The following is a 25,112-nucleotide window of genomic DNA, read 5'->3' as shown; positions in this document are numbered from 1 at the left end:
GAGGTAAAGCAAGGAGCTTGAAGTATTAGGGGTATGAAGGAGGCAGCATTTAGTGAAGACTTCCCAGCTAACTATTCTGGTTCTTAATAACTGGAAATATGTAAGATACCATTTCTAACTCCAGATCAAGCATCTTTGCTGACACAGTCAGACTTTTTCCTTTATCTAGAGGCTGCAGAGCAAAGACTCAGGAAAGTGGTCCTTCATCACTCAGCAACTCCTAATGTAAAGGGTTAATCATTAGTTCAGTGACAAAAGTGAACCAAGAGGTAACCAACCTGATCAGCGGAGCAGAAAAGTTAAAGGTGAGGACAAACTCTCAGCAACAAAATGCAAAAGGCAAATTCAAAACCATGTACGGAGGATGTCTCTACAGTGACCACGCAAGGTCTTTGTCTTCTCAAAGACAAGACCCAAGGGAGACTTAAAAAAAAAATGAAAAAATTATATATATGTAAATATAATATATAATATGTAAATGTATAAAAATAAGTAAAAAGAAAGTTTATTCCATTTAATAAGAAGAAACACAAGGCTGTCAAATAAATGCCATAAATTATATATACATAACAATAACAACAACTTAGCTCCATAATCTGCCCAAAAGATATATCATCCAAATTGCTCTGGCCTGCTCCTGTGCCAGCCAACAGCACTTGCATCACCAGCCCTGATGCCAGATTTTCCTACATCTCAAGAACATCAGGGCAGGAGGCCAGAATTGTCCTTGTTCTAAGTTGATTCCAGATCATTACTCCTTCCACCTTCCACGCTCATGTAAAAATTCCTGTCCCTCCGAGGTCATGCCACCTGGCTCCTGTGGCTTCCACCCTGCCTTGCCTTTGTACCTCCACCCTCCTACTCATTTCCCAACACTCACTAAAGCCTTTGGCATCCTGGCTTCCTCTCTGCCACAACTCCTGCCATCATCCTGGGTGGTTTCAAAATCCACAAGGATGACCTATTCCTATACTTCAGCCTCTAAATTTCTTTACTACAATGCCCTTTGGTCTTCTCAACCACCTACATCCATGACCACACCCCAGACCATGTCAACACAAATCTTAAATGTCAGTCCTTCACTTTCTGACACACCCTTCAAGACTTCCAGTCTCTCCTGCCTTCACACTGGCCTGATCTGTTCTTCAAACCCATCCATCCTCCAGGCTCTGACTCTTCTCATTTTCTCCTGATCAATCAAAGTGCCCCTCAGATGGTCTTCTCTCCCCATTCTGTCCCCATGGTCGACGATCTGGACTGCTCCTTTCATTCCCCTGCACCCCTGGCCTCCCATCACATCTACCCAACCCTGGATCAATGCTAAATCCAGCTGTTCTGCTCTTTACCCCAGGCTCCTGAGTTCCACGAGAGAAAAATCACACAGCCTTGCAAAACTACATCACTACCAATTCAAGGTCTTCATCTTGGCCTGCGTCTGTCTTTTCCTTGTCCCTGGATAGTTCCCTCTCCCATTCTTCTCAATGACTAACCCAACCCCCCAGGAGACTTCTCAGCCCCATACTCACCACTACCCTCAGCAGACAACCTTGCCTCTTTATTCCAGAAAACTGAGGGCATCTGCTATGACTAGCTTTAAATTCCTGTGTCACCACATACATCCCACCCTCCCATTACAAACTTATGTATATCCACACTGATTCATTTATCTCCTCCTGTCTCGGAGGGTGAAATTTCCTCCATCTTTTCTAAGGACCAGCCTTGATCCGTTCACTCATTCCCCCAATTAATCAACAAATATTTACTGAGTGCCTACTCTGTGACAGCCATGGTTCTAGACCTGTGAACAAAACAAACAAGCTCATGAAGCTTACATTCTTAAAAAGGGAGACAATAAACAAATAAGTAAATTATAGAGCATATTAGAGGCATGGAAGAGGAATAGGGAGAGCTGGGGAAAGGGAGGGGTTGCGATTTTTATAGAACGGCCAGAGAAGGACTCTCTGGGAAAGTGAGGGAGAGCAAGTTTGGAGTTACCTAGAGAAAGGGCATTTTAGGCAGAGGGAACAGCAAATACAAAAGCTCTGAGGGGGAGGCATGAACCCACCCTGCTCTAAAGAGCTGCAAGGAGGCCATGGGATGCAGTGCCATAACCGGAGGAGAGCAGTACAATGGAGGGCAGAGCAGTAACTGTGGGCCTGGGCACAGCACTTGCACGCCCTCAACAGGATCTACAGTTTTACTTTCAGTGAGATGAGGAGTCACTGGATGGTTCTGAGCAGAGGAGTAACATGAAATGATCTGCATTTTAAAGGATAACTCTGGCTATTATGTTGAGAGTAGACTGAGGTAGCTCAGTAGAAGGAGAGACTGATGAAGAAATGGCTAGCACAATCTAGGCCAACTACAGCTTGACCCATGCAGACAGCAGTGGAGGAAGTTAGAAGTGGCTGGATTTGGGATGTACTGTGAACGCAGAGCAAACAGAATGTTCTGATAAACTGGATGGGAGGTAAGAGGTTTGGGGCCTGAGAATATGAAAGGACCCAACTGGATGACTGGAGGAAAGGTTTTTGAACTGAGTAACTGAAAGAATGGAGTTGCAACTCAAAAAGATCAAGACTCCATCTCCTCCAGTCTCCTGTGGAACTTGACTCAATTAGGCAACTGCCTTCACTCATTATAATCTCTCTCTCCCCCTCTCGTCTCCTGCTACCTTCCTATCAGCCTATTAATATACTCAAGCATCTCCCGATCTAGCTACCATACGATCTCTCCTTTTCTTATTCACACTTCTTGAAGAAATAGTCTAAACTTGGTACTCCCTCTCATCAACTCACCACTCTTCTGAAACTGCTCTTGCTGAGGCCAACGCCATTGGACGTTTCCAATGTCCAATCCAGAGGGCAATTTCCAGTCTTTATCCTATTTGACCACTCTGGAGCATCTGATCTGCTTTACTTCAACTTTTTAACTCTGTATGTTCCCACGTGGGCGAGACACTGCAGTCTACTGATCCTCCTCAGACCTCTCTGGATATTCTTTCTCTGTCTCCTTTAAGGGCTTTCCTTACTCAGCTATCCCTTAAGTGTTGCTAAACCTCAATTCCATTCTCAGCCCACTGCTCTTCTTAGTCTTGACTTTTCAAACTTGAGTACAAGTACTGCATGGACAGCTCCAAACAAATCAATTTCATAAAATTCAACTTCCCTTGGTACTCTTTCCTAAAAATGATTTGCCCAAATTCCTCAAAGCCCTTATCCCACTTTACCATAAATAAATAAGTAAATATTCAAAAAGACACACTCTTCACCCAATTCTCACCCAATCCCCCAAGGTGTGAAAAACACAAGAGCTCTGTGTATAAACCCATAGAGTTTCCCACATTTCTCTGACATATGTATTTCTGTTAAGGATGAAGCATGGTGTTAGAAATGTGATATATTGGTCCATGTTGGGATGTTCTGAATTCAGGTATATAGTAGAGTTGTAGGAGTAAAGACAATTTTAACAGACCCTAAATGAGACGATGAGAAGTCCAACAGAGCCCCTAGTCAACCCAAAGAATCACGAGAATAATAAACTGTTGTTGTTTTAAGCCACTGGGTTGTAGGGTAGTTTGTTACACAGCAACAGATAACCCAAACACACTTCAGACTGATCATATCAGACTCATTATCTTCCCTCATTAAACCTGTGTCTTCCCTCTTTCAATCTTCCCCCTCTTCCTGAATAATATGACTCAGTTAGTACCGCTTCTATCTCATGTACCTGGGCAAACTAGAAACCTGAAATCATTCTTGATTATATACCTCTCCTTCAACCTCTAAATCTAATCAAGCACCAAGTCCTAAACATTCGTCTGCACTCTCCTCTGTTCCTGTTACCGCTCTGACACTCAGACCCTCACTGCCTTTAACTTGGATCATGGCAACAGAATGCTAAATGCTCTCGACTCAGCTCCCTCATGTCACCCTCCACAAATCCAACTAGGCTGCAAATCTGATTATGCCATCCCCTCCCCGGCTTAAAACTCTGAATGGCTTCTCTAGTGCTCGAAGATAAAATTTAGACCCAGAGAGTCTCTGTGATCCAGGCCCTATCCTTCTCCTCAGGCCTTTCCAAATGTGACTGCAGACAAAATTTATAAAGGAAAAGACTGACATATTTGATTGTACAGAAATTTAAAACATCTGCAAAAACCCTATCTTAACAGAAGGTAAATGACAAAATAAAAAACAATTATGTGTATTTATATATATATATAAATAAAAGGATTAATATCTTAAATATGTAAAGAACGTTTATAAATCATTAAAGAGGATGAATGCCCTAACAGGAATATGAACAAAGAACCATAAACACAAAACTCACCACAGAAGAAATATAAAAGATAGACAGACAGAAAGAAAGAGAACACGTCCAACCTCATAAACAAGATGCACTTCTGGTGGAAGTATTTATTGGTTTAATCTTTGTGGAGGCTATTTTGTAATATGTACTGAAAGTTAAAATATGCATATCTTTTGATCCAGCCATTTCACATTCACAAATTTATCCTAAGGAAGTAACAGAACAAGTACTCAAAGGCTTAAAAAATACTCATTGTAATTGTTTTGTAATACCGATATAAATAATCTTAACGTCTAATAAGAGAATTGTTAAATAAATCACAATACATCCATACAATAAACTAAAACTCATGATGCAGACATTTAACACAAAAACATAGTTAGGATGTACCGCTAAGTGAGAAAGTAGATTATACAGGACGATGTAAAATATATTCTTATTTTTATAAAAATACACAAATCTGGAAGGCACATACCAAAATGTTAACAATGTAATCTATGGGATTATGGGTAATATTTTATCTTTTTGTCTGGCTTTATCTTCTAATTATTCTACCATCACTGTTAATTTGTATTAAAAAAAATTTTTAAGACTTCCTGATTGCTTTCTTCTGTATCAACAAAAGATTATATATGGAACTAGCATTCATCTCATTGTTTTCAGTCTCCCAGCCCTGAATACCAAATACCATTTGAGAGTCTCCACCAGGACCCTTATTGAGATATAAACATATCCAGCATTGCACAGTGGATTCCAATCCTGGAAACTTCTCTGTAGTTTCAAATAAATAACAGAAATTGTGACTAAAATAATATTATAATGGTGACTACAACATTGCCTTCACTGAAAGAATGGAGAAGGGACTGAGGAGGGCAGGTTGGGAGAGAGGAAGAGAAGGGACTGTAAGCGAAAAGGAAAATGGAAATAGGTTAAGTCCCTATGGCACTCATACTCAACTTTTCAAACAAATGGTTATAAACACAATTAATTAATAATAAATATCAAATGGTAACTCATCTCTTCAGAACTCAACCTTTCTAGAACATGAGGCATCAAAAAGTGGTTGCTGTGCCAACAAGAGATATAAAGTTCATGTTCAGCAGCTCATGTCCTTTAATCATAGACAAGACCCTCAAATTCTCACTAAGAGCCTCTTTATTGTACACACAGTTCTAACAAGCTTAGTCATCTAGTTTCCAAGTCCACAGGAGATTAAAAGAAGCAAATTAGAGAGGCACTAATTCAGGAAGACACACGAATAGTAGCAAGAAGTGACAGCTGACTAGTCTTATAAGAAAGGAACCAGAAAGCACTATAAGGCACAAACACGAAATTCAAAAAGCATAGTAGGGCCATTTTACTCAGGAGCAAACTGTCTTACCCATATCAAGCAATGATCCTAAAAGTTCGATGACAAAACAACAACATTCTAATAACAATGCATTTGAGAAAGAAGAGAATGGAAAGATGTTAGAAGTGGAAAGCAACTTAGTTCTCATTTCACAGGCAAGGAACCTGATGGACGGGGTTGGAAAACAACTTGTCCAGAGTACAGGGCATGGTGGTCACCAGAAAGGTTCAGATCAGGAGTACCTTCCACCTATACTATGCTGCCTCTGAGGCATATAATCTAGAAGACAGGAAACATACAATGTATTTCAGAAAAAGTCCTATCCAAAACAGTAGATTTTTCAAATTTGATAAAACTCTCAGGGGTCAGGAAAACCTATCTTCCCAAGATGAGTCATCTCGAATGGGTTCTCCTTTATGACCAGGCCATTCTTCCACTTATCCTTTGTCAGTCCTTCTCTCCATAAACCTAAGGAATTCCTCCATATCCTTCCCCACTCTCTTTAAACCCCGGCCCAGTGGCGCAGCGGTTAGGTGCGCACATTCCGCTTTGGCAGCCCGGGGTTCTCCAGTTCGGATCCCGGGTGCAGACATGGCACCACTTGGCAAGCCATGCTGTGGCGGGCGTCCCACACATAAAGTAGAGGAAGATGGGCATGGATGTTAGCTCAGGGCCAGTCTTCCTCAGCAAAGTAGGAAGATTGGCGGCAGATGTTAGCTCACGGCTAATCTTCCTCAAAAAATTTTTTAAAAAACCAATTCAACTTCCACCCTGCAGCATTCAACAGAAAACAGAAGCCATAAGGCAAGAGGGTGGCAACTTGTGAAACCTCACCCACTTCTTCTCCTCTGCACCGGTTCTTTCTCCTCTTCCTCCCAGGTCAGTTAATGAAGTGCCCTTTCTCTTGTCCAAAGTCATCCCCTCCACTTGAGTTCACGATTCCATCCATGTCCTGCCATCACCTCCTCAGCTCTATTCCATCAATACTCCCCTTGTACTTTATTTCCAACCTCTTCCTCCATTGGCCACTTCTCTGCTTAATGTGCTCAAGACTCTTCCACCATTTAAAACAATAATAAATTCCTCCCTGAGTCAGCATCCACTTTATTTCCCATTTACTCACTTCACTGCCACCTGGACTTCACTCCATTGCTCCACTTAAACTGCTCAAATAAAGTTCATGAATGGGGCCAGCCTGGTGGCGCAGCGGTAAAGTTCACTCGTTCTGCTTCTCTGCGGCCCAGGGTTTGCCAGTTCGGATCCTGGGTGCGGACATGGCACCGCTTGGCAAACAGCATGCTGTGGTAGGCGTCCCACGTATAAAGTAGAGGAAGATGGGCATGGATGTTAGCTCAGGGCCAGTCTTCCTCAGCAAAAAAAGGAGGATTGGCAGTAGTTAGCTCAGGGCTAATCTTCCTCAAAAAAAAAGGCTCATGAATAAACTCCATATTTCCTAATCCACTAAACACTTTTCATCCTTATCGTGACCTATCTGATTTCTAACACCCCAAAGCATCCACACTCCTTCTTTTAAATCTACTTAGTATTCATTGTCATCACTCACTCTCCTCTCATTCTACATCTATATCTTCAATCATTCCTTCTACCTCCTTCATGTACTCACTCATTCATTCAACTGGTTTTCACTGAGCTCCTCAGATGTGCCAGGCACTACACTAGGAACGGGGCATACAGAAATGAGCAAATCAGTCAAGGTCTCTGCTTTCATGTAAGTGAAATTCTAGTGGGGGGAGATAAACAATAAGCAAGAAAATGAGTTGACATGCAACCTGGCAAAATAAAACACGATGGGTTCCTTACATTGGCTAGTCAAGCAAGGCCTCTCTGAGGTGAGATTTAAGTGAGATCTGAATGGCAAGAAGGAGCCAGCCATGCAAGGATCAGGAGGAAGAACACTCCAGGCAACGGGAATAGCCAAGCCTAAGACACTAAAGAGCAAACAATGTGAAATGCTCAAAAAGATCAAGAGGAATCACTGTGGCTAAAAACCACACTGGCTGAGGTAAAAAGAGATACAAGCTCTTGTAGGGTTTGCAGGTCAGAGTGAGGAGTGTGGATTTTATTCCAAGTGTGCTCCTCTTCCTCTACCTGCCCCTTACACACTGATGCTCCCAAGGAATCTATCCACAGCCCACTTCTTCTTCCACAGTCTCCTTGTGAGATCTCCTTCCATTTCAGTTTTCATCAACATCCTGTGGCTATAAAACAGCGTCTGAACTATATAACCACACTAGGATTTTCATTGGTGCTTCATGCAAAAAAGACCCAAACTAAAGTCATTCTCTTTCCCTTGTAGACTATTCTTTCTTCTTTTTATTAACACCATTATCTAACCAGTCACTTAAGCCAGAAGCCCAAGATTCAGCCAAGCTTCCTCTCACCTCCAACATTTAATTATTAACACTAATTTTTCTAGTTTAAGGGAAAGATACAGAAGATGGTGAGTAGAAAAGGAATGAAATCTTTCACCCCTACTAAGAATGAGACCTCCCAGTATGGCTCATACATAGGCCAAGGTTAACAATCCATCTCAGCAATGTTGTCTTAGTCCCAGCCACACAAGTCTAACACTTGAACTTTTTCAACCTGATCAACCCCACCCTTGTTTATATAAGGAAAGACAAGCTCAGAGAAGGAAATGATGTGTCCAAGATCACTGAGAAGGAGACTAGACGACCTACAACCCTTACCTCATACAGTTCTTTGTTCATATTCTATGAACTCACTCTAGAACCGGAACTTGACTACATAGCTTTGTACATTATTACATCATATCATGTTAAAATCACTCCAAAATTGCTGAGTAAGTAGACAGCCACTTAAATAACACATTTATGCCACTAATATTCTAAAACTATGATTTTAAAAGAGAAAGAAATAGTTCATCTTCTGGGAAAGTCTATATTACCTAAAAGTAACATTTTCAAGCGAATTCTCATCATTGGTCAGAGAGAACCAAGGGCTGACCTTTCCACAATGTCACAGAGCTCACAAAGGCAAACCACGAGGCAAGATTTACTGATGATCCCTCTTTTCCCTTCTCCTCTCTGAAGGTAGCAAGAATAGGGAGAAATGAGAGTCCACCTATGTTCTAAGAGCTACATACAGTGATCACTTTTAGGCACCACCTCTCTAGTGGTGCCTCTCAATTTACAACTGAGCCACTAGTGCCACATTCATGAACATTTTATAAACCATATCCTCTCTGAGAGCTATGCCTCATGTCCTCTCCTGACCCTAACCACTTAAGTCTACAATATGCCTCTGGAGAGGGTATACCATCACTGCCCAACCTCTCTGAGGCTCCCTCCTTTCCTGACTGGATCTGGGGTTAGTCTGTGCTTTTTCAAATTACATATTCCTTTCCTCTCTGTCCCGTGCGTCCATGCTTACTACCCCCCATATAGCTTGAGAATCACTGTCCTAATCTACTACAAGCCAACAACCACCACCAGCCAGAAAATTAGTGCACAACTTGCTTAAATCTCAGTAATATCTGAGTTCTTGATACTTGAACTAATCTTCTCCGTCTTCACATTATAGCATTTAAATAGTTTGAGTTCCTTTACATAGTTAAGATACTTATACCTTATATCTCTACTTTTGAGATTGATAATATTAGGTACCCAAAATTGAACCCAATCAGTAAAGAGAGATTTACATGATTTTCCAGAAAGTGTTCTACTTTGCTTTGAATTTTGTTATTTTTCACCTTTACTGAAAACCTAGAAGATTCGATAGTTCTTATCATTGTAATAAGGTGCCAAACACACATTTCTCATATTATTGGAATAGGGATAAGAGAGGTCTGTATATCTCAAATCTGCCTGGGTCCAGCCCCTGCCTAGTGAATTTGAATTAGTACTGATTTATTGTATTATTCATCCAGTTAATTTATTCTCCAGTACCCACTGTTGCAATGTTCAAATTTAAGAGTCCTGAATTGGATACAAAATAAACCTAAGGTTCATACCCTGCCCCCTAAAAACCAGAAAGCAGAAACAAATGAAACAGATGAAGAGCAAAATAAAACTTTTTTTTTTTCTGCTTTTTCTCCCAAAATCCCCCCTAGTACATAGTTGTATATTTTAGTTGTGGGGCCTTCTAGTTGTGCTATATGGGACGCTGCCTCAGCATGGCCTAATGAACAGTGCCATGTCTGTGCCCAGGATCCGAACTGGCCAAACCCTGGGCCGCCAAAGCAGAGCATGGGAACCCAACCCACTCCGCGACGGGGCTAGCTCTGCAAAATAAAATCTTGAGATTATGGGCCCAAACAGTCAACATAGCCAGCAAGAATGACAGGTATCCAGAGGACAGGAGGAGAAATGGATCACTTTGGCAGTTGTGGGAGTACTGAGGTTAGGTGGGATTAAGGTAGGTGGGTGGGGAAGGGGAGGGTATCCCAGGTGCAAGGAACACCATGAGTAAAGCGTTGGAAAGAACTAAATCCATGGTACATGGAGATGAGGAGGCCTGACTGAAGGAGAAGACCTGTGTTAGAGCACAAGAATCTGAAGTCGGACAGGCAACTGGGGTGAGGCGTTCCTCAGAGGCAGAGAGGCCCACCATACTAATAGCAACTTGACAGGTTGGGGAAATTTTCCTAACACACAGGTGGCTTTCAAGCAGGAAAAAGAAAAAATCAAACCACAATATTTATCTGAGATTCTCTTCTTCTTATTCATCATCCTGGGGTTTGTGGATACTCAGAGATAGACAGATACATATATATATCTCTACAAGACTCTAGCTCCACCAGGTTATACGCTTATACACAAGGCAAAACAAACATTGCCTGATAAAAACAAAATTCATGCACTCAAATACTGAGTTACTAAGTTATCATAATATTAAGAGTTATAGACTGCTAACTATGTGCCAGGCACTATGCTAAGTGCTTTGCATAATTTCATCTAATCCTTACAACCACCCATGGTATTATCTGCATTTTATAAGTGAGAAGCCTGGATCTTAGTAAGTTGCCCAATATCACAGGGACAGGTCCAGGATTCAAGCCAAGGGCTGCCTACCTCCAATTCCCATGCTTTTAAACTACCACACATGGTAATAACCTCGAAAGTCTTCTCCTAAAGAGAATTTCATAGTGCTCCCTTTATTCCAGGGGGACAGGGGAAGACAGGTAGCACTGGATCTCAGGTTTTCCCCAATCATACTGAGTTACACCTTCTGGTCAAACCAAGATTTTTCCACAGCCAAAAGGCCAGATGAAATTATTTCTTCCAACACTGCCCACCCCCCCGCCACCAAGACTCCCAGGCTTCTAAAAATAGTAGAGGACAAAGATCTGAGGAACAGGGCTAGGCTACTCCTAGGGGAAATTAAACAAGTCTAACAAACCTGTAAGATAATCATGACTTCCTGAATGAATAAGATTCATTGACCAGGGAAAACGATGAGTCAAAGGTACTAGCAGGAGACTTGCCACCTCTGTAAATGCTGCTCAGGCCCTAATCCTCCAGGAACCACCCAACTGGTGAGGCCTGAGTCATCTTCTTTCTTCTGGTCCCTGAAGGGTAATAAATTCTACATTTTGTTCTCAAATTCATGCTGAGTACCTGAGGGGCAAAAATCTTTCTCTCACCACAAAGGTCCCAGTACAATAGCTGGAAGCATCCTTAAAAACAGGCGCCAAACAAATTACATGGCATTATACTGCTTTCTCCAATATTCAAGTCCTAGATGAAAGGCACCATTATTTAAGATCATTATAATTACAAAAGATAATTTAACATCAATGCTATGCTTGGCCTTCTATTATCATAATATAGGGATGCCATAAACTCTTTCATCCAATAATCTTGACTCTTCAGAAATCATAAATAACAAAGCTTCAACCGGCATTGCCATCCATTGCCTGCCAAGGTTAACTCAGAGCCCAAGGAGAACACTGACCAGCTCAAGCTGATTCACTCACAGCAGACCTCAAATGAAATTCCAAATTTTTACTCTTTCAACTTTGTTCCCACTTGAGGAACTCGCTCTCTGCCAAGGCGGAAGGCTCACTCATCAGAAGGACTCCTCTTTCCTAACAATGGTCCATAACTCAGTAGAATTGAGATTATTCAAAGTATACATAATAAACTAAATAATAATAAAGATACCAGACTAATAATAATCATCATGGAGGGACAAAGTAGGCACAAAATGCTGCAGCCAGTATTGCCTTAATGTGCCAATATTCATTATCCCTGAGTGGTCCAAAATCACAGAATGAAAAGGCTTTATTTACCTTGGGTATAAACGCAGAACATACGATTTATTTATGTAGGCAATTTTGTTCCTCAAAAGAGGCCAAAAATGTTGCAATACTTACTTCAACTTTACTAAGAATATAACGTATGCAAACGTGCTGAACTAGGTATGTTCCCCAAAACGAGGTTCCTCGAAGAAGGGTTCCAAAGAAAAGACTCACAATTAAGAACAGTGCACCTTCACAAAAACTTTCCTAACTATTTCAGTCCTCACTGATCTCCCTCCCCTCAACTCCTCCAGAATTTAGAGACTACACCACACACCCCAGTATTTCAACAGCTGTTGTCTTGTGGGATGCCCTTGTTTGTGTGTTGGTCACATCATGTCAACTAGGAGCCAAATCTTCCATTACTTCTCTATTTGCCATAGCAGCTCAGACAGAGCTGAGAATGTCCTAGATGCTCAGTAAACCTTGCTACTCCTGGCTGGCAGAGCAAGCTATCTTTTAAGCACTCTACATTAAACCCACATCCTCTTGTTTCATGATCACAACACCCCTACAGAGGGAGCAAGGCCATTCATTACAAATGAGGAAGCAGTGGTTAAACAACTTCTAAATCACATTGGTTAAACAACTTCCCCAAAGCCAAACTCACAAGTAATGAAAGAACTTGAACCCAAGACCCATAGCAGCAAGTGCTAGACTCTTCCTGAAAACTCTTCCTTGTATAAAGGATTATCAATATCCTCTCTCATAGATTCTGATCTTTAATAACCCTTCCTAACTGAACCTCCCTATGAGCAATTCATGTCACAAAATGCTTTCACAACATTTTGGGGTTGCTCACATATGGGAATATGGAGAGTATTTTTTAAAGCTCAAAACCCACATTCAGTCAGTGGTAGAGCACTGTTACAACTCCCCTCCCTCACCAGAGCCTACGAAGACTTGCTATTCTACCTCCTCTGATTTACTGGTTTATTTCCAGAAGTAGCTATTTTACACAGAAAATGACAAAGATTTTTCACCATAACAGGTTAAGAAAGATTACTGGCTCACTGATTCTGAGAAAATGAATTTTAAAATTAAGTGATTTGCCTGAAGCCAAACAGTAAATTAGACCCTTCTGAGCCACTCCTGACGCCCCCCTCTCTCCTCATTTTGGTCAACAGATCATGTTGTACCACCTTGGCACTACTGACATTTTGGACTGGATAATTCTTTGTTGGGGGTGGGGGAGGTTGTCATGTGCACTGTAGGACATTTAGCAGTATCCTTGGCCTATACCCACTAGATGCCAGTATTACCTCCCTCGTGACAATCAAAAATGTCTCCAGAAAGGACCTTGAGGGTATTATGTTAAACGAAATAAGCCAGATAGAGAGACAATCTCTGTATGATTCCACTCATATGTGGAAGATAAACAGACATGTGGACAAAGAACAGATTAGTGGCTACCAGGGGAAAGGGGCGGGGCAGGCACAAAGGGTGAAGTGGTGCACCTAGAATATGACTAACAAATAATAATGTACAACTGAAATTTCACAAGGTTGTAAACTATCATAACCCCAATAAAAAATAAAATAGAAAAAAATAGAAATAAAAGATAAAAGACTCTTTGAGAAGTGAAAAAAAAATCATGGTTTCTTTCTTCCTGATTAAAAATAATGTACGTTCGTTAGGCAGATCCAGGTTTGGCGCGTTGTAAAACGTGCACAATTTGCAGATACTTCTTTAAGGAAAAGAGTAATAAATTACGAATACAAAAAAAAAATATGTCTCCAGACATCGCTAAAAGTCACCTGGGGATAATCACCCTGGTTGAGAACCACTGCTCTAGATCAGTGGTCTCCAAACAGAGGTACACAAAACAATCCATTGGGGTATAGAAAGAAAATATGAGACTCTCTATTTATATTCATTATCATCTTAAAAAATAAGATTTTATCTTTATTACTATTTAACATATCGCCCAACACTAGTGCTCCCATTCAGTCCATATGTCAGTCACGCATCTCACACAAATCTGATGGAATCCTGAGGAAGAGTGGAAGCTCCATGGCACAGGCTGAGACACACTGAGATATACTGCAGTTGTGTGCTTGGTTAAGTGGATTTACAGATTACATTGATTTTAAATGTTAACCCTTATAAAATAAACAAGGGGCTTAAAAAGATTCCTGCAAAGAAATCTTGGATGAAAGATAATGCAAAGATATATGAACAATAAGAGAATGGCAGAGCCTCACTTCTACTCCTGGTATGCTCTCCATCAGTCACATTACAATGCAGAAACAATCACAACCTAAAGATATGACAAGACCGTCACCAAAACCTTACTGAGATTATTTAAAATACGTATTTGTGTCCACTAACATAAATGAACTTCATTTCAAGTATATACTGTGCCTCAGATACTAGCTAATGACAGCAGGACACAAATATAACTTACCAATAAATGGGCATACATATATAAAGGAATTGCATGTTTTTTAATTGATAGTACTATCTATCCAAAAAGCTTATAAACTATTGCTCTAAACCAACCTGCCCAATAGAACTTTCTGTGATGATAAAATATTCTCTATCTGTGCTGCTCAAAATTGTAGGCACTAGACACATGTGGCTACCAAGCAACTGAAATGTGGCTAGTGTGTCTGAAGAATTAAATTTTCATTTTATTTTAGATAATTTTAATTTAAATAGCCATATGCAGCTAGTGGCTACTTTATTAACAGCACAGCCCTGAACCACTAATAGATTACTGCTATCTCAAAACATGCGGCTCCCAGCAAGCACTGCACTTTCCTGCTTTTGTGTCTCTGGCCATGTTATTCTCTCTGCCTAGAATGTCCCCTCAACCTTGTCCATCCAGTAATAAATTCTTATTTTTTGAAGACATATCTCAAATATCACCTTTCTTTAGCTTTCCCTGACTACTCTTCACCCCACAAAATTAATTGCCCTCCCATGTCTGTTCCTCCAGCCCTTCCACATCCTTGCACTACAGCACTTACAGTTACTTGCTGTCATGTCTGAAGTTCTATGATTGTTAAGTTCCTCAAGCCATGTCTCATTTATCACCGGGTGATGTCCAGCACATAGAAAGCGCTCAGTAAGGGTGACTGAATATGGCAACGAATGAATCAACAAACACCGATCTCCCAATTTATACTGCAGGGCTCCTTCCACCACACCAAAATGTGGCTCCAGAAAAGGAGACTGCAGGCTACTCTTCATACCTCACAGTGCTAGATGCTACCTCAATAGACAATACCATTTCTATTATTGTCATTGTTTGGCTTGCAGATGCAGATGTCAGTTATTTCTTAAGCAGGCTCAGAAAGTATTTATCCTTAGAAGAGTACAAGATGAAGGCAAATGATGGTATTAGTCCCCTTTCTGAAATGTCAAGTTTCAAATACTGCAAGTTAAAATGACTGCTCTGATGCAGTAATATTTTTATGTGTACTTTATTAATATTTATCAAGCTTTACCTGTATACTCTACATGCAGTTTTAGCTACTGAGGTACAAGCGTATGCCTCCCCCATCCCTCCCGCTCAAAATCCATGTGAAACTGCTTCTCTTCATCTTCTCTCATTAAATGAGCATGACTGTTGGAAAGACTAAAGAAAAGGCTTTGACCATGCAACTGCTTATTCTGGATTTCATTTCTGAATTCTAGATTTGGCTATATTTAGCAAAGCTATAACCGTCATCATGCCTGAAGCCAGGAAGAAGACACCATTCACAAACCACCCCCTGAAAATCTGCAGTTGCCACTAAAAAACCAGACTTCCCAGCAGGCAAAGACATCTGATGTGGGGGGGATCCAACTGGTGTTTGCGTCAAGAGAAGACCTCAGGCGCTTATAACTAACCTTTCTGCCAGACACTAAAGCTCTCCATAACCTTATTTCCTTTTCTTTTCTCTCTAGTATACTTTCTGCTCTGGTCAAACATCCTCATCATCCCTCTGTCCACTCCTTTCTATAAGACTAGTCATCTCACTCCTCGACCTGCTCTGTTTCAAGCTTCCTGCTTCTCTTCAAACCTTCAGGACCACTCCTTCCCCAGACACTAGCCACTCCCTTGCCCCACAATTAGCAAAGGGCCGAGGCACAGAGGGGGCAGTGTATACTGGATAGTTAATCAATAGTTACTCAAAAGGCCCAGGACCACTGAAGAAAGTGAGCAGCAAGGAAAGCCAGGGAGCAAATGTAAAAGAACTTCCTTCTACTATTCCATGTCCTTCTTTCCTTGATTCTGGAAGGGAAACTTGTACTAACCAAAATGATAACACCAGACTAGTCAGTATTCCTGGAACTCATCACACTGTTTCACCACTCCACACTTTTGCATATGCTATTCTCTCTGCTTGGAAGGCCTTGGGTAACCCTCATCTGGAACATCTGCTGGGCAATTTCCATTCTTGATCAAATCACACTTCATCTGTAGACCCTCACCCCCAGGCCCTTCTCTTTATCATCTCATAACATCTTTTTACCACCTACTATACACCCAGGGCCATGCTAAATGCTGGACACTTACCTTAGGGTTTGTTGGTCTATGAGCTCCTTAGGAGCCAAGCCCAAGTCCCATTCACCTTAGTAGCTGTGGAACCTAATACAGTGTCTGGCACAAAGAAGACACTAACACAACTATCACTAACTGAATACATGCATGCATCATATTGATACCACCAACACGTTATAACCATATGCCATATATATCATATATGTTTGGTTGGTTTTTATTTTAATATTGACTTATTCATTTATGCATTCACACAACAAATACATTTTAGCATTCACCACGTACCAGAAACTATTCTGGGTGGTTTGGGTACCTCAGTGAATAAATCAATCATAGATATCTATTCCCTTATAAAGCTTACATTTCAGTGTAGGTAAGATAAACAATACATAAAATAAATAAGTAAATTAGAGATTTCCACTTCAGGCCATGAAAGAGTAACTGTTGGTTTTTTCAGGTGGTTTCACACACATTTTTAAGCCTCATTACCTTGCACTGTAGGTAGGAGAAATGGTCAACGTTGACTGACACGGGGACCTGGTAGTCCTCATAAGCCCTAGACCTGGATTCCTTTAGTGTAAGTGGAAAACTGTTCTGAAGGGCCACCTCGTCCACCCTATACAGAACTGATGCAGTTCTGGAATGTTGTCTTGGACACAGCAGGTATTCAATGAACATTTATTCACTGTTTAAAGCTTAGATGTAAGGCCTCATAGCTAAGGAGGTATGATAAAAGCACAGCTTCTTAGTCCTTCTTTGAGCATTGCTCCAATTTTCCCATTGAGCTCATTCTGGAAGCTTAAGCCAAATCTTCCTTTGACATCACATGCCCATTACCTCAGACATGATTTAGCATCTCATCATGGCATCTTTGCTGAGGAAGCTAGAGAGAAAATATCCTCCCCTTCACCCAATCTAGAGATAGCATATCCCTCTGAACTCACGACTGAGAGCCTTCACTTCCCCCAGACAAACAAGCCCCCGCCGGACTAGTTAGCGAAACTAGGCCAGCAGGGCTGACGCTGCTGATGGAGAGACGGCAGCCCAGGCATTCTCCTGTCTTACTCCAGCACCTCCTCCTTGGGGTTCTTGCAATTCCTCACTATAAAGCATAGACCAATACGCACATTAGGGAAAAAGGAATGATCAGTGGGATGTGGTGTTAATAGATAGGGTCTGTGTTTGAAGCCCACCAGACCACCCCTCTCTGAACTTCCTGGCCACTGCCCTGGGCGCTTGACGCACAACTCTCATCATCCTTAGACCACTCTGGCTGGGACTGGTGGCTAGGTCAGCATGTGGGGACTCAAAGAGAAGAGGGTCCAGGAAGAAGCATGGCTACCAAAAACATCTGTTGACCCTTTAAGGAGCTGGTGAAGACCCTACAAAAAAGATCCGGCTCTGTCGACTCATAATGGGAGGAAAAGGATTGCTGCAGCCAAACGAGCCTTCACATTGCCCTCACACACACTTCTCTAGCTATGTATATATGACGTAAAGTCCTGGTAAATAATGGCTACCATTTACTGAACACTTGAAAAATGTTACATAATTTATCTACATTGCGTCATTTAATCTTCAAGACCACTCCATAGGACAGTGCTTCTCAAACTTTAGCTTGCATCAGAATCTCTCCAACAACTTATTAAAGCCCCACACCCATGGTGTACGGGATGAGGCCTGAGAATTTGCATTTCTAACAAGCTCCCAGGTGATACTGATGCTCATGATTCAGGCTCCACACTTTGAGAACCACTGCCATAGGGAAACAGAGATTCAAGAGAGGTCTGCAATGTCTTGGCCAAGGTTTCACAGCAAGTAAAGAACAGATCCAGAATTTGAACCTGGATCTGCCTGACTCTACAGAAAGTGCTGGTCACCATGCTACTGTTTGTGTGAATGTTTGCCTCATCTTCCCAAATTTACTGCCAGCTCCTTAAAGGCAGCCATCACACTTTAGACCTCCCTATATCCCTCTCAGAAGCTAGTAGTGCCTTTGGAGTTGGTAGCTGCTACATAAATACTTTGTATACTGGCTCCCATATCGCTACATACTTCTAAGAGCCACAAATTCAAACTCAATTATAGTCAAAGAACATAAAGAGGGGAATGCTACCACACCCAGTTTTCCATACTTTTTCTCTCTTGCTACTCTGAGTCTTTGTCCATGCCGTCACCACACATGGATAACTCCTACTGATTCTTTAGCCAGTCACTTCCTGCAGATTCTTGGCTCTCTAAAAGGGGGACCATTGCACCCTAAGCTCATGTCCATGATAGCACATATCACTCTGTTCTGGCTGTCTTCCATCTCTCAAAGTAGTTTGTAAACTCCAACATCTAGTTTTATATCATATCCCCAGAGCCTAGCACAGTGCCTGGCAACTCATGGACACTCCACAACTATTTGTTGACTGAACAAATAAATGAATGAATGCAGAGCTGCAAGCCCTACGTTCCACTTAAAAATATCCCAATGCATGATGTGCAGTTCTCAGGGATGAATTTTAGGGAAGAGGAGGGCAGCCTAGATAACAAAGACCAATTTTGCCTTTTCTCTTCCCCATCACTCAGACTCTGAGTGGAAGCACTGCCAGGGTAGCACCATCTATCACGAGACAATATCCTGGCTGAACAACATGCTCCTGGACTGTAAGGTCAGCAGAGGCCATTTAGAGGGAAGGAAAGAGCTCTGCGCCCCCTCATTCCTCCTGATTTCTCTCTCACACACTCCTCCATTTCTCCATCCCACTGCAGTCAAGGGCTTGGCACAGGGATGAAAGAGACACATCAGACTCAAGGGTGCGGATCTGGCAGCGGGCACAGAAGCATCTCCCATCCTGCACCAAAGCCCACAAAGAAAGATCCAGAGGGGCAGTGACTCAGGCCCCGGATTAAGTCCAGCTACAGCAATACTGAGAAAGGAAAAGAGCAACAATTTCACAAAGACATTAATAGTCAGATCTTTTTTAAAACAGTGTTTTTAAAGTGCCGGCTTCAACCCTAAACCCAGAAAACTGGGTCCAGCTGAATCCAGTGCTTACACAAGCTGAGAGTCAAACACAGCTTCTTCCTCCTCCCAACCCACCCGCCTGCAACACTCACCATGACAGGCATTTCCCAGGCCCGGGGCAGGACCCTTGCTTCAATCTTAGCTTGCAGAAAGGCTCCTTCCACAGCTAATAAACTGTTCCCCCACGACCATGTTGCAGTAAGAGAGGCCTCCCCCTTCCCCGATCCCCTCTCAGCCAATAACACAACCTACAGCAGGTTGGCCCCATCCAATTAGTTTGAATAGCTTCATGCTGAGGAAATTGCTGCTTTTATTAAAAATAAAAGCACACTAGGCAGGCAATGGGCTGTGAAAAGTATAAGTCTGGCATAATTATGAAGGTCGAGGTTAAGGTTACCCAAAGAGACATGCAAAGATTTCCAAAAAGCCTGGGGGATAAAGATGGATATCTACCTATCGACAGATATACAAATGAACACACACGGAGAGAATTTACAGGGCAGATCTAAATAACATCCTCTTCAATAGAGGAAAAGCAAAAATCAGATGCCACTCTCAAGTATTCTTTTGGCTAAAAAAAAAAACTAAAACAAGAGGAAGAGGGGCCTACTAGACTGATTTCAAAACAACCACATTCATTTCATGTAATTTCTGTTATCTTAGCTACATCCTGGGGACCTGATTACAGTTGGGTCAGGAAATGAACCTGGTCAAATCCACCAAGAGCCTTGGCTCATAGAAAAACACATTCCCATTCTCTGAAAATCCTCTCTTCCTTCCAATGCCGGCTCGTGGGAGTGGGAAAGTTGGGTGGGAGGAGAAGAAACCCCTCTCTCTTCCAAAACGTCCTCCAACCCCACCCTTCAGCCCTCAAATCAACATTTCAAGTTTTGAAAGGATGGCAAGCCCACTACCCTACATTCAACGTGAAGCATTACACTTTCTGCCTGATCCTCATAATTCAGAGAGGCAAACAAGAGTTGGCTTGTCAACGTTTTTTTAAAGAAAAGCCCACCGAGGTAAACAATTTCCAGCAACCTCCCCCTCGTCCCCATAAGCCCTGTCACTTTCAAACCTCAGTTTTAAATTTTTCAAGGACAATGATTCACAGGGCAAGGGAAGGGGGAAGGGAGGGTCAACTGGCCAAAACCCATTCAAACATTCAACAACTAGAAACCAGAGTCTTGCTGCATCAGCACAAGATTTTAATTTACGGCGCACTGAAAGAGCCCACCGTACCTTCCGCCAACACCTCGTCCACAGTGACCTGCTGCCGCCCAATGCCAAAGACCCTTCCGATGTAGCCACTGCCCAGGCCCGAGGTGCTGCCCCCTCCTCCGCTGGAGCCAGAGCCCAGGCCAGAGCAGCCCTGCTCTCGCCGAGAGTCGAAAAACTTCTTCATCTTGCGAATAGGAAGCAGAAAAACAAAATACCGACGGTTTCCCGATTTTTTTTTCTTTTTCTTTCCTCTTTTTTTTTTTTTTAAGAAAACAAGAGATCCAAGGATTTCTTCTCGGATTTCAGCGCGGAGAGGAGCCACCCGAATCCGGCCGTGGGGGTGGGGGCTGAGGGAAGATGCCTATAGGAATATGCGTGTCAGTCGCGCGGCGGTCCCCTCCTCCTCAAGAGAGCGATTCGTGTAAGTTTAAACCTGTGATGACAGAGGAAGAGAGAGAGGATGAATCAGTAACACACTTAAAAATGCAACTGCTGAGTCCTAAGGGAAGCAAAAGCCATCATCCTAGGGAAACGCTTCATGTATTTTCTTAGCATGAAGAACCCTGCAGCTGAAAACTCGTGCCCGGCCCCACAACCCGGGACCTCCGTGTCCGGAGCTCGGAAAAAGGAGGGATTCGGGCCGCCCTGGGCAGCGCCAACCCAGCCGGGCACTGCCTCCCCCTCCTCCCCGGTCTCCCCGCCGCCCCGCGAGGCAGCATCCCGGCGGCACCCACTTGAGACGGCTCGGCGACCGGCGCCCAGCTACCAGCCCCGCAACATTGTCACGGCCGCCGGGCCGGCGTGCGACGCGAGAGGACGCGGCGCTGCAGCAAGAGCCGGGGCCGCGTTCGGCGCCCGCCCGCCAGCCAGCTGATCCCCGGAGCGCCCGGCGGAGACTGACCCGCCGCCCCTCCCCCGCGCGCGCTCCCGCCCGGCTCCATCCACCCAACCAGGAAGTGAACCGCCGCCGGAAGTGCCTCTGGGGGCGGTGCGGTGATGGGCTGGGGCCCTCCTGCAGCCGCCGCTCTGTCGCGAGTAACTTAAAGGAATCGTCTGAGACAAGGGGAACGGGGAAAGGCAGTCTCAGTGCGCAGAGAGTTTTGGAAAAGAACGTTAATCTAGCCCAACCCGCAGGGCACTATGGGAAAGGTAGTTCGGCGCAGCCCAGCGGCTGGACTACAACTCCCAGGATGCTCCTGGAGAAGCGAGCAAGGCGGCGGCGGTGGCCTCCTCCGCCTGGAAGATGGTTAGTAAGGAGGTGCGTTTGTGGGGATTCGGTTATTTAAACACATCCGGTAAAGAAACTGCCAGGAACTGGGGTTTCCACCCTGCTGCATGTTCCACCCTCCTGGAGCCATATTATTTGCGGCTTGACCTCCCCTAACAAGGGATTCTGGGGGTTGTGGTTTCCAAAAGGATCGAGGCTGACACCTGAAGGACGTGACTTAACCGCTTAGCCCCTGGCGGGTCCTGCGGCGCTTACCGACGTCACCTGGGCAGAAGGTGGAGGACAGGGGGTGGTTGGGAAAATTTTGCTAGCAGTTGGTACAAGGCCACACCCTAACATAAATAAAACCGGTGGCCTTCCGCCCCAACCTCAAAAGCCGCTTTTTCTGCCAGATGTCATTGAGAACCGGCTCAACGGTCAGGACTGGGTTTGACGCTCTAAGAACGTTTAATAAGACTGTGTCTCGTCTGGGAATCTGCAGGCGAGACTCAAACCGAGAAACTTAAAGGTTGTGCTCAGGGCAGATCCTAGAGTACCAGGAGACCCGACCGGTTGGCTCCGATCCCAAACTTGGGGGCTCGTCTGCCGACGGTGGCCCTTAATTCTTCCACCTTTGCTGATGCTGTGAGTGGGCCTGACCTTCGCTAACCCCCTCCCACACGAGAACCCTAGGCTGCCCTTCTGTTGTTTCTTTTTAGCTTCGAGATTCCCCCTGTGATGCTTATTTTACTCTGCCGTCCCCTGAGTGCCGAGGATGGGGGTGGACAGTGTGATATGCGCCTGCCAAATGCAGATGATGTGGAGCGCCGGTTGGTACCCTTCTCCATCTCTCTATTTCCTGATAGATGATGTTAAAGGTGATCCCAAAGCCCTGCCCTCTCCAAAAAAAAAAAGAGAAAAAATCCATGATTTTTCTAACCCCTGAATGTAGGTTATTTCTCACCTCGTCCCGCTCTCCCTAATTCAGCGACAGCCCTCTTAGTTTGTAATTCGTCCCAGAATTTTTTCAGCAGACATTTGAGGAGAGTAGAGAAGGATGCTCCGGGGAAAATCATGGTTCTTGCTTTCTCTAATCTGAGTATTGAACTGAGCTGTGACTGGGCTGGCAGCAGCGTTGCTGCTGCTTCTCCTTACTCCTCCTCTTCTTTTTCTCCCTCTTCTCCCTCTTTTCCTTTTCCTTCTCTTCCTCCTCCTTCTTGATTCAGGTAGTGCCATTGCAGTTAAATGTCCTGTGTAGAGACAGCATCTTGGAGGGAGTCAACGTTGTCACCTCAGTTCACAAATTCATGCAACCACCTCCAGGGTGGAACGCAGCACCTGCTAAAACGTTGCCTCAGAGCAAGCCCACGGGAGGCATGTTCTCTGCACATTCCTTAAAAGGCTAGCTTTTATCTAAGGAAGTTTGGGATAGATCTTAAAATAGATGAGAAAGCTCATTTGGAATTGGATTCACTGACCCCCATCTTTCGCTACACCTATTGATCTTGACTGACTTTTTTAAAGAAGCAGGTCTGTTGCCTTCCTAGAATCTGTTGCTATCTCAGTTTTTACTTTTCTACATTTTCCTGGTACCAGACTTGGCCAAATTTACCCAAATCCCAAGTCTCGCTTCTGAGATACAAAAACTTGTTTTTATCTGGTAGGATTAAGGCAGATAACATGTATTTATTGAACACCCACCTGGATGCTTTGATCAAAATCTGAAGGAGGAGGTTTAAAAGAAAGAAAAAAATTAAAAGACTAGATTCCTTGCTTTCCATTCTCTCAGAGACTAATAGCAATTATAATGACAAAAAACACAGTTTTCAGGGCTTTATGTATATTAAGTTATTTAATCCTCACAACAACCCTATAAAATAAAGTATTAGGATGTTCATTTTAAAGATGAGGGAACTGAAGCATAGGGATAATTAACTTGCCCAAAATCACACAGATAGCAACTAGCAAAGCCAGGAATCAAATCCACACATTTTGGCTTCAGAGCCCAGTGTTTACCTGGCTACACCAAACTGCCTACTTAGGAAGCGCAAACATAAACTGATTAATATTTAGAAATGTTAGCAGCATGAGACCACAAGACAGGAAACCTCTGCCACTCCATAGCTGTGACCCTAGACCACTTAGATCTCTGGATCTATTTTCTCAGCAGGAAAACCAGAGCTCTGTTACAACTCAGTAATTCTTTAGATCCTGAGTGCAAAATAATCACAAATGAGCCACTATAATCTCAAAACTCCTACCACACTTACTTTCTGTCTAATTTGTCCCACCCTCCCTTGCATTCCTGTTCAGCTTTTCATGTCACTTCAACCAAGTACCTCAAAGTCAGGGAACAGTCTTCTACTTATCTCCTTGAGCATCCAATGCAATAGTTTATATTGAGTGTGTCCTTACTAGTACTTAAGTAAACCAAATGATTGACTTCAAATTAAATGTGACACAAGAGAGCAATCTGATTAAGGTGGAAAGATTGAGCTATTCTAGACTGGGTGAGCTTTTGAACTGGGTCTAGGAGAAGCTATGGCTAAATACCCGGTTAAAGAGAAGGGGAAAGGAAACTGACATTTACTGTATATCTTCCCTATGCCAGTTACTGTATGAAGCACTTATATTATCTTGTTTAATCCTCATGGATGCATCTTTGCAAAGTAGATACTATCATCTGTTATATCAAAGTAGGTACTGTTATACTGTTATCCCTGATTTTATAGATGAACAGTGAAGATTTTGTTAGTAGCAGAGGGATGTGCGGAGTTTGTTAGGTTTAGAGGAAATGGTTTGACCTGTTTTGTGGGTAAATCATGTCATAGTAAACCCAGTTATGGCAAATGTGTGCTGCATCGTTAGAGGAAATCAAAGAGAAGGGGGCCAACATTAAGGACCTTATCTAAGGCAGGCACTGCATTGAGTATTTAATCATATCATTTAACCTTCACCGTACACTCGAGGTGTGCATTACTTTTATGTTATCAATGCGGAGACAGGCCAAGCAAGGGTAAAGTATGTGAATTCTTGCTACACACAGCCTGCAAAGGGTAGAGCTAGAATCAGAACCGGACTGACCTCAAAACCGACATCATTTTCACTAGACCATGTAGCCATCCTCTGCTGCCATGTTTTAGCCCAGTGGAACTTATTAGAAATGCAAATTATCAGGGCCCACCTAGACCTACCAAATAGGAGGGAGGAACAGAGGCAGCAATCTCTTTTCACTAA

At 43.1% G+C, this 25,112-nt stretch overlaps 1 protein-coding gene across 18 annotated transcripts in view; it reads right to left on the bottom strand.

The window, feature by feature from the left end:
- The window catches only part of AAK1 (AP2 associated kinase 1), a 161,819-nt gene extending 140,179 nt beyond the window's left edge, over positions 1–21,640 (bottom strand). For all 18 annotated transcript variants that reach the window (XM_070511999.1, XM_070512000.1, XM_070511990.1 and 15 more), the window contains exons 1-2: positions 21,403–21,640; positions 20,690–21,101 (exon numbers count right to left, since the gene is read on the bottom strand). In XM_070511999.1, coding sequence (XP_070368100.1) covers positions 20,690–20,852 — 163 coding nt within the window. In that variant the 5' untranslated portion in view covers positions 20,853–21,101; positions 21,403–21,640. The remainder of the gene's footprint in view (positions 1–20,689; positions 21,102–21,402) is intronic.
- Between the last annotated feature and the right edge of the window lie 3,472 nt (positions 21,641–25,112).

This window comes from Equus asinus, chromosome 6 (genome assembly GCF_041296235.1).
Source record: "Equus asinus isolate D_3611 breed Donkey chromosome 6, EquAss-T2T_v2, whole genome shotgun sequence".
NCBI classification, from domain to species: Eukaryota; Metazoa; Chordata; class Mammalia; order Perissodactyla; family Equidae; genus Equus; species Equus asinus.
The sequence above is the reverse complement of the archived record's forward strand: the minus strand, read 5'-3'. Positions and strand labels throughout refer to the sequence as shown.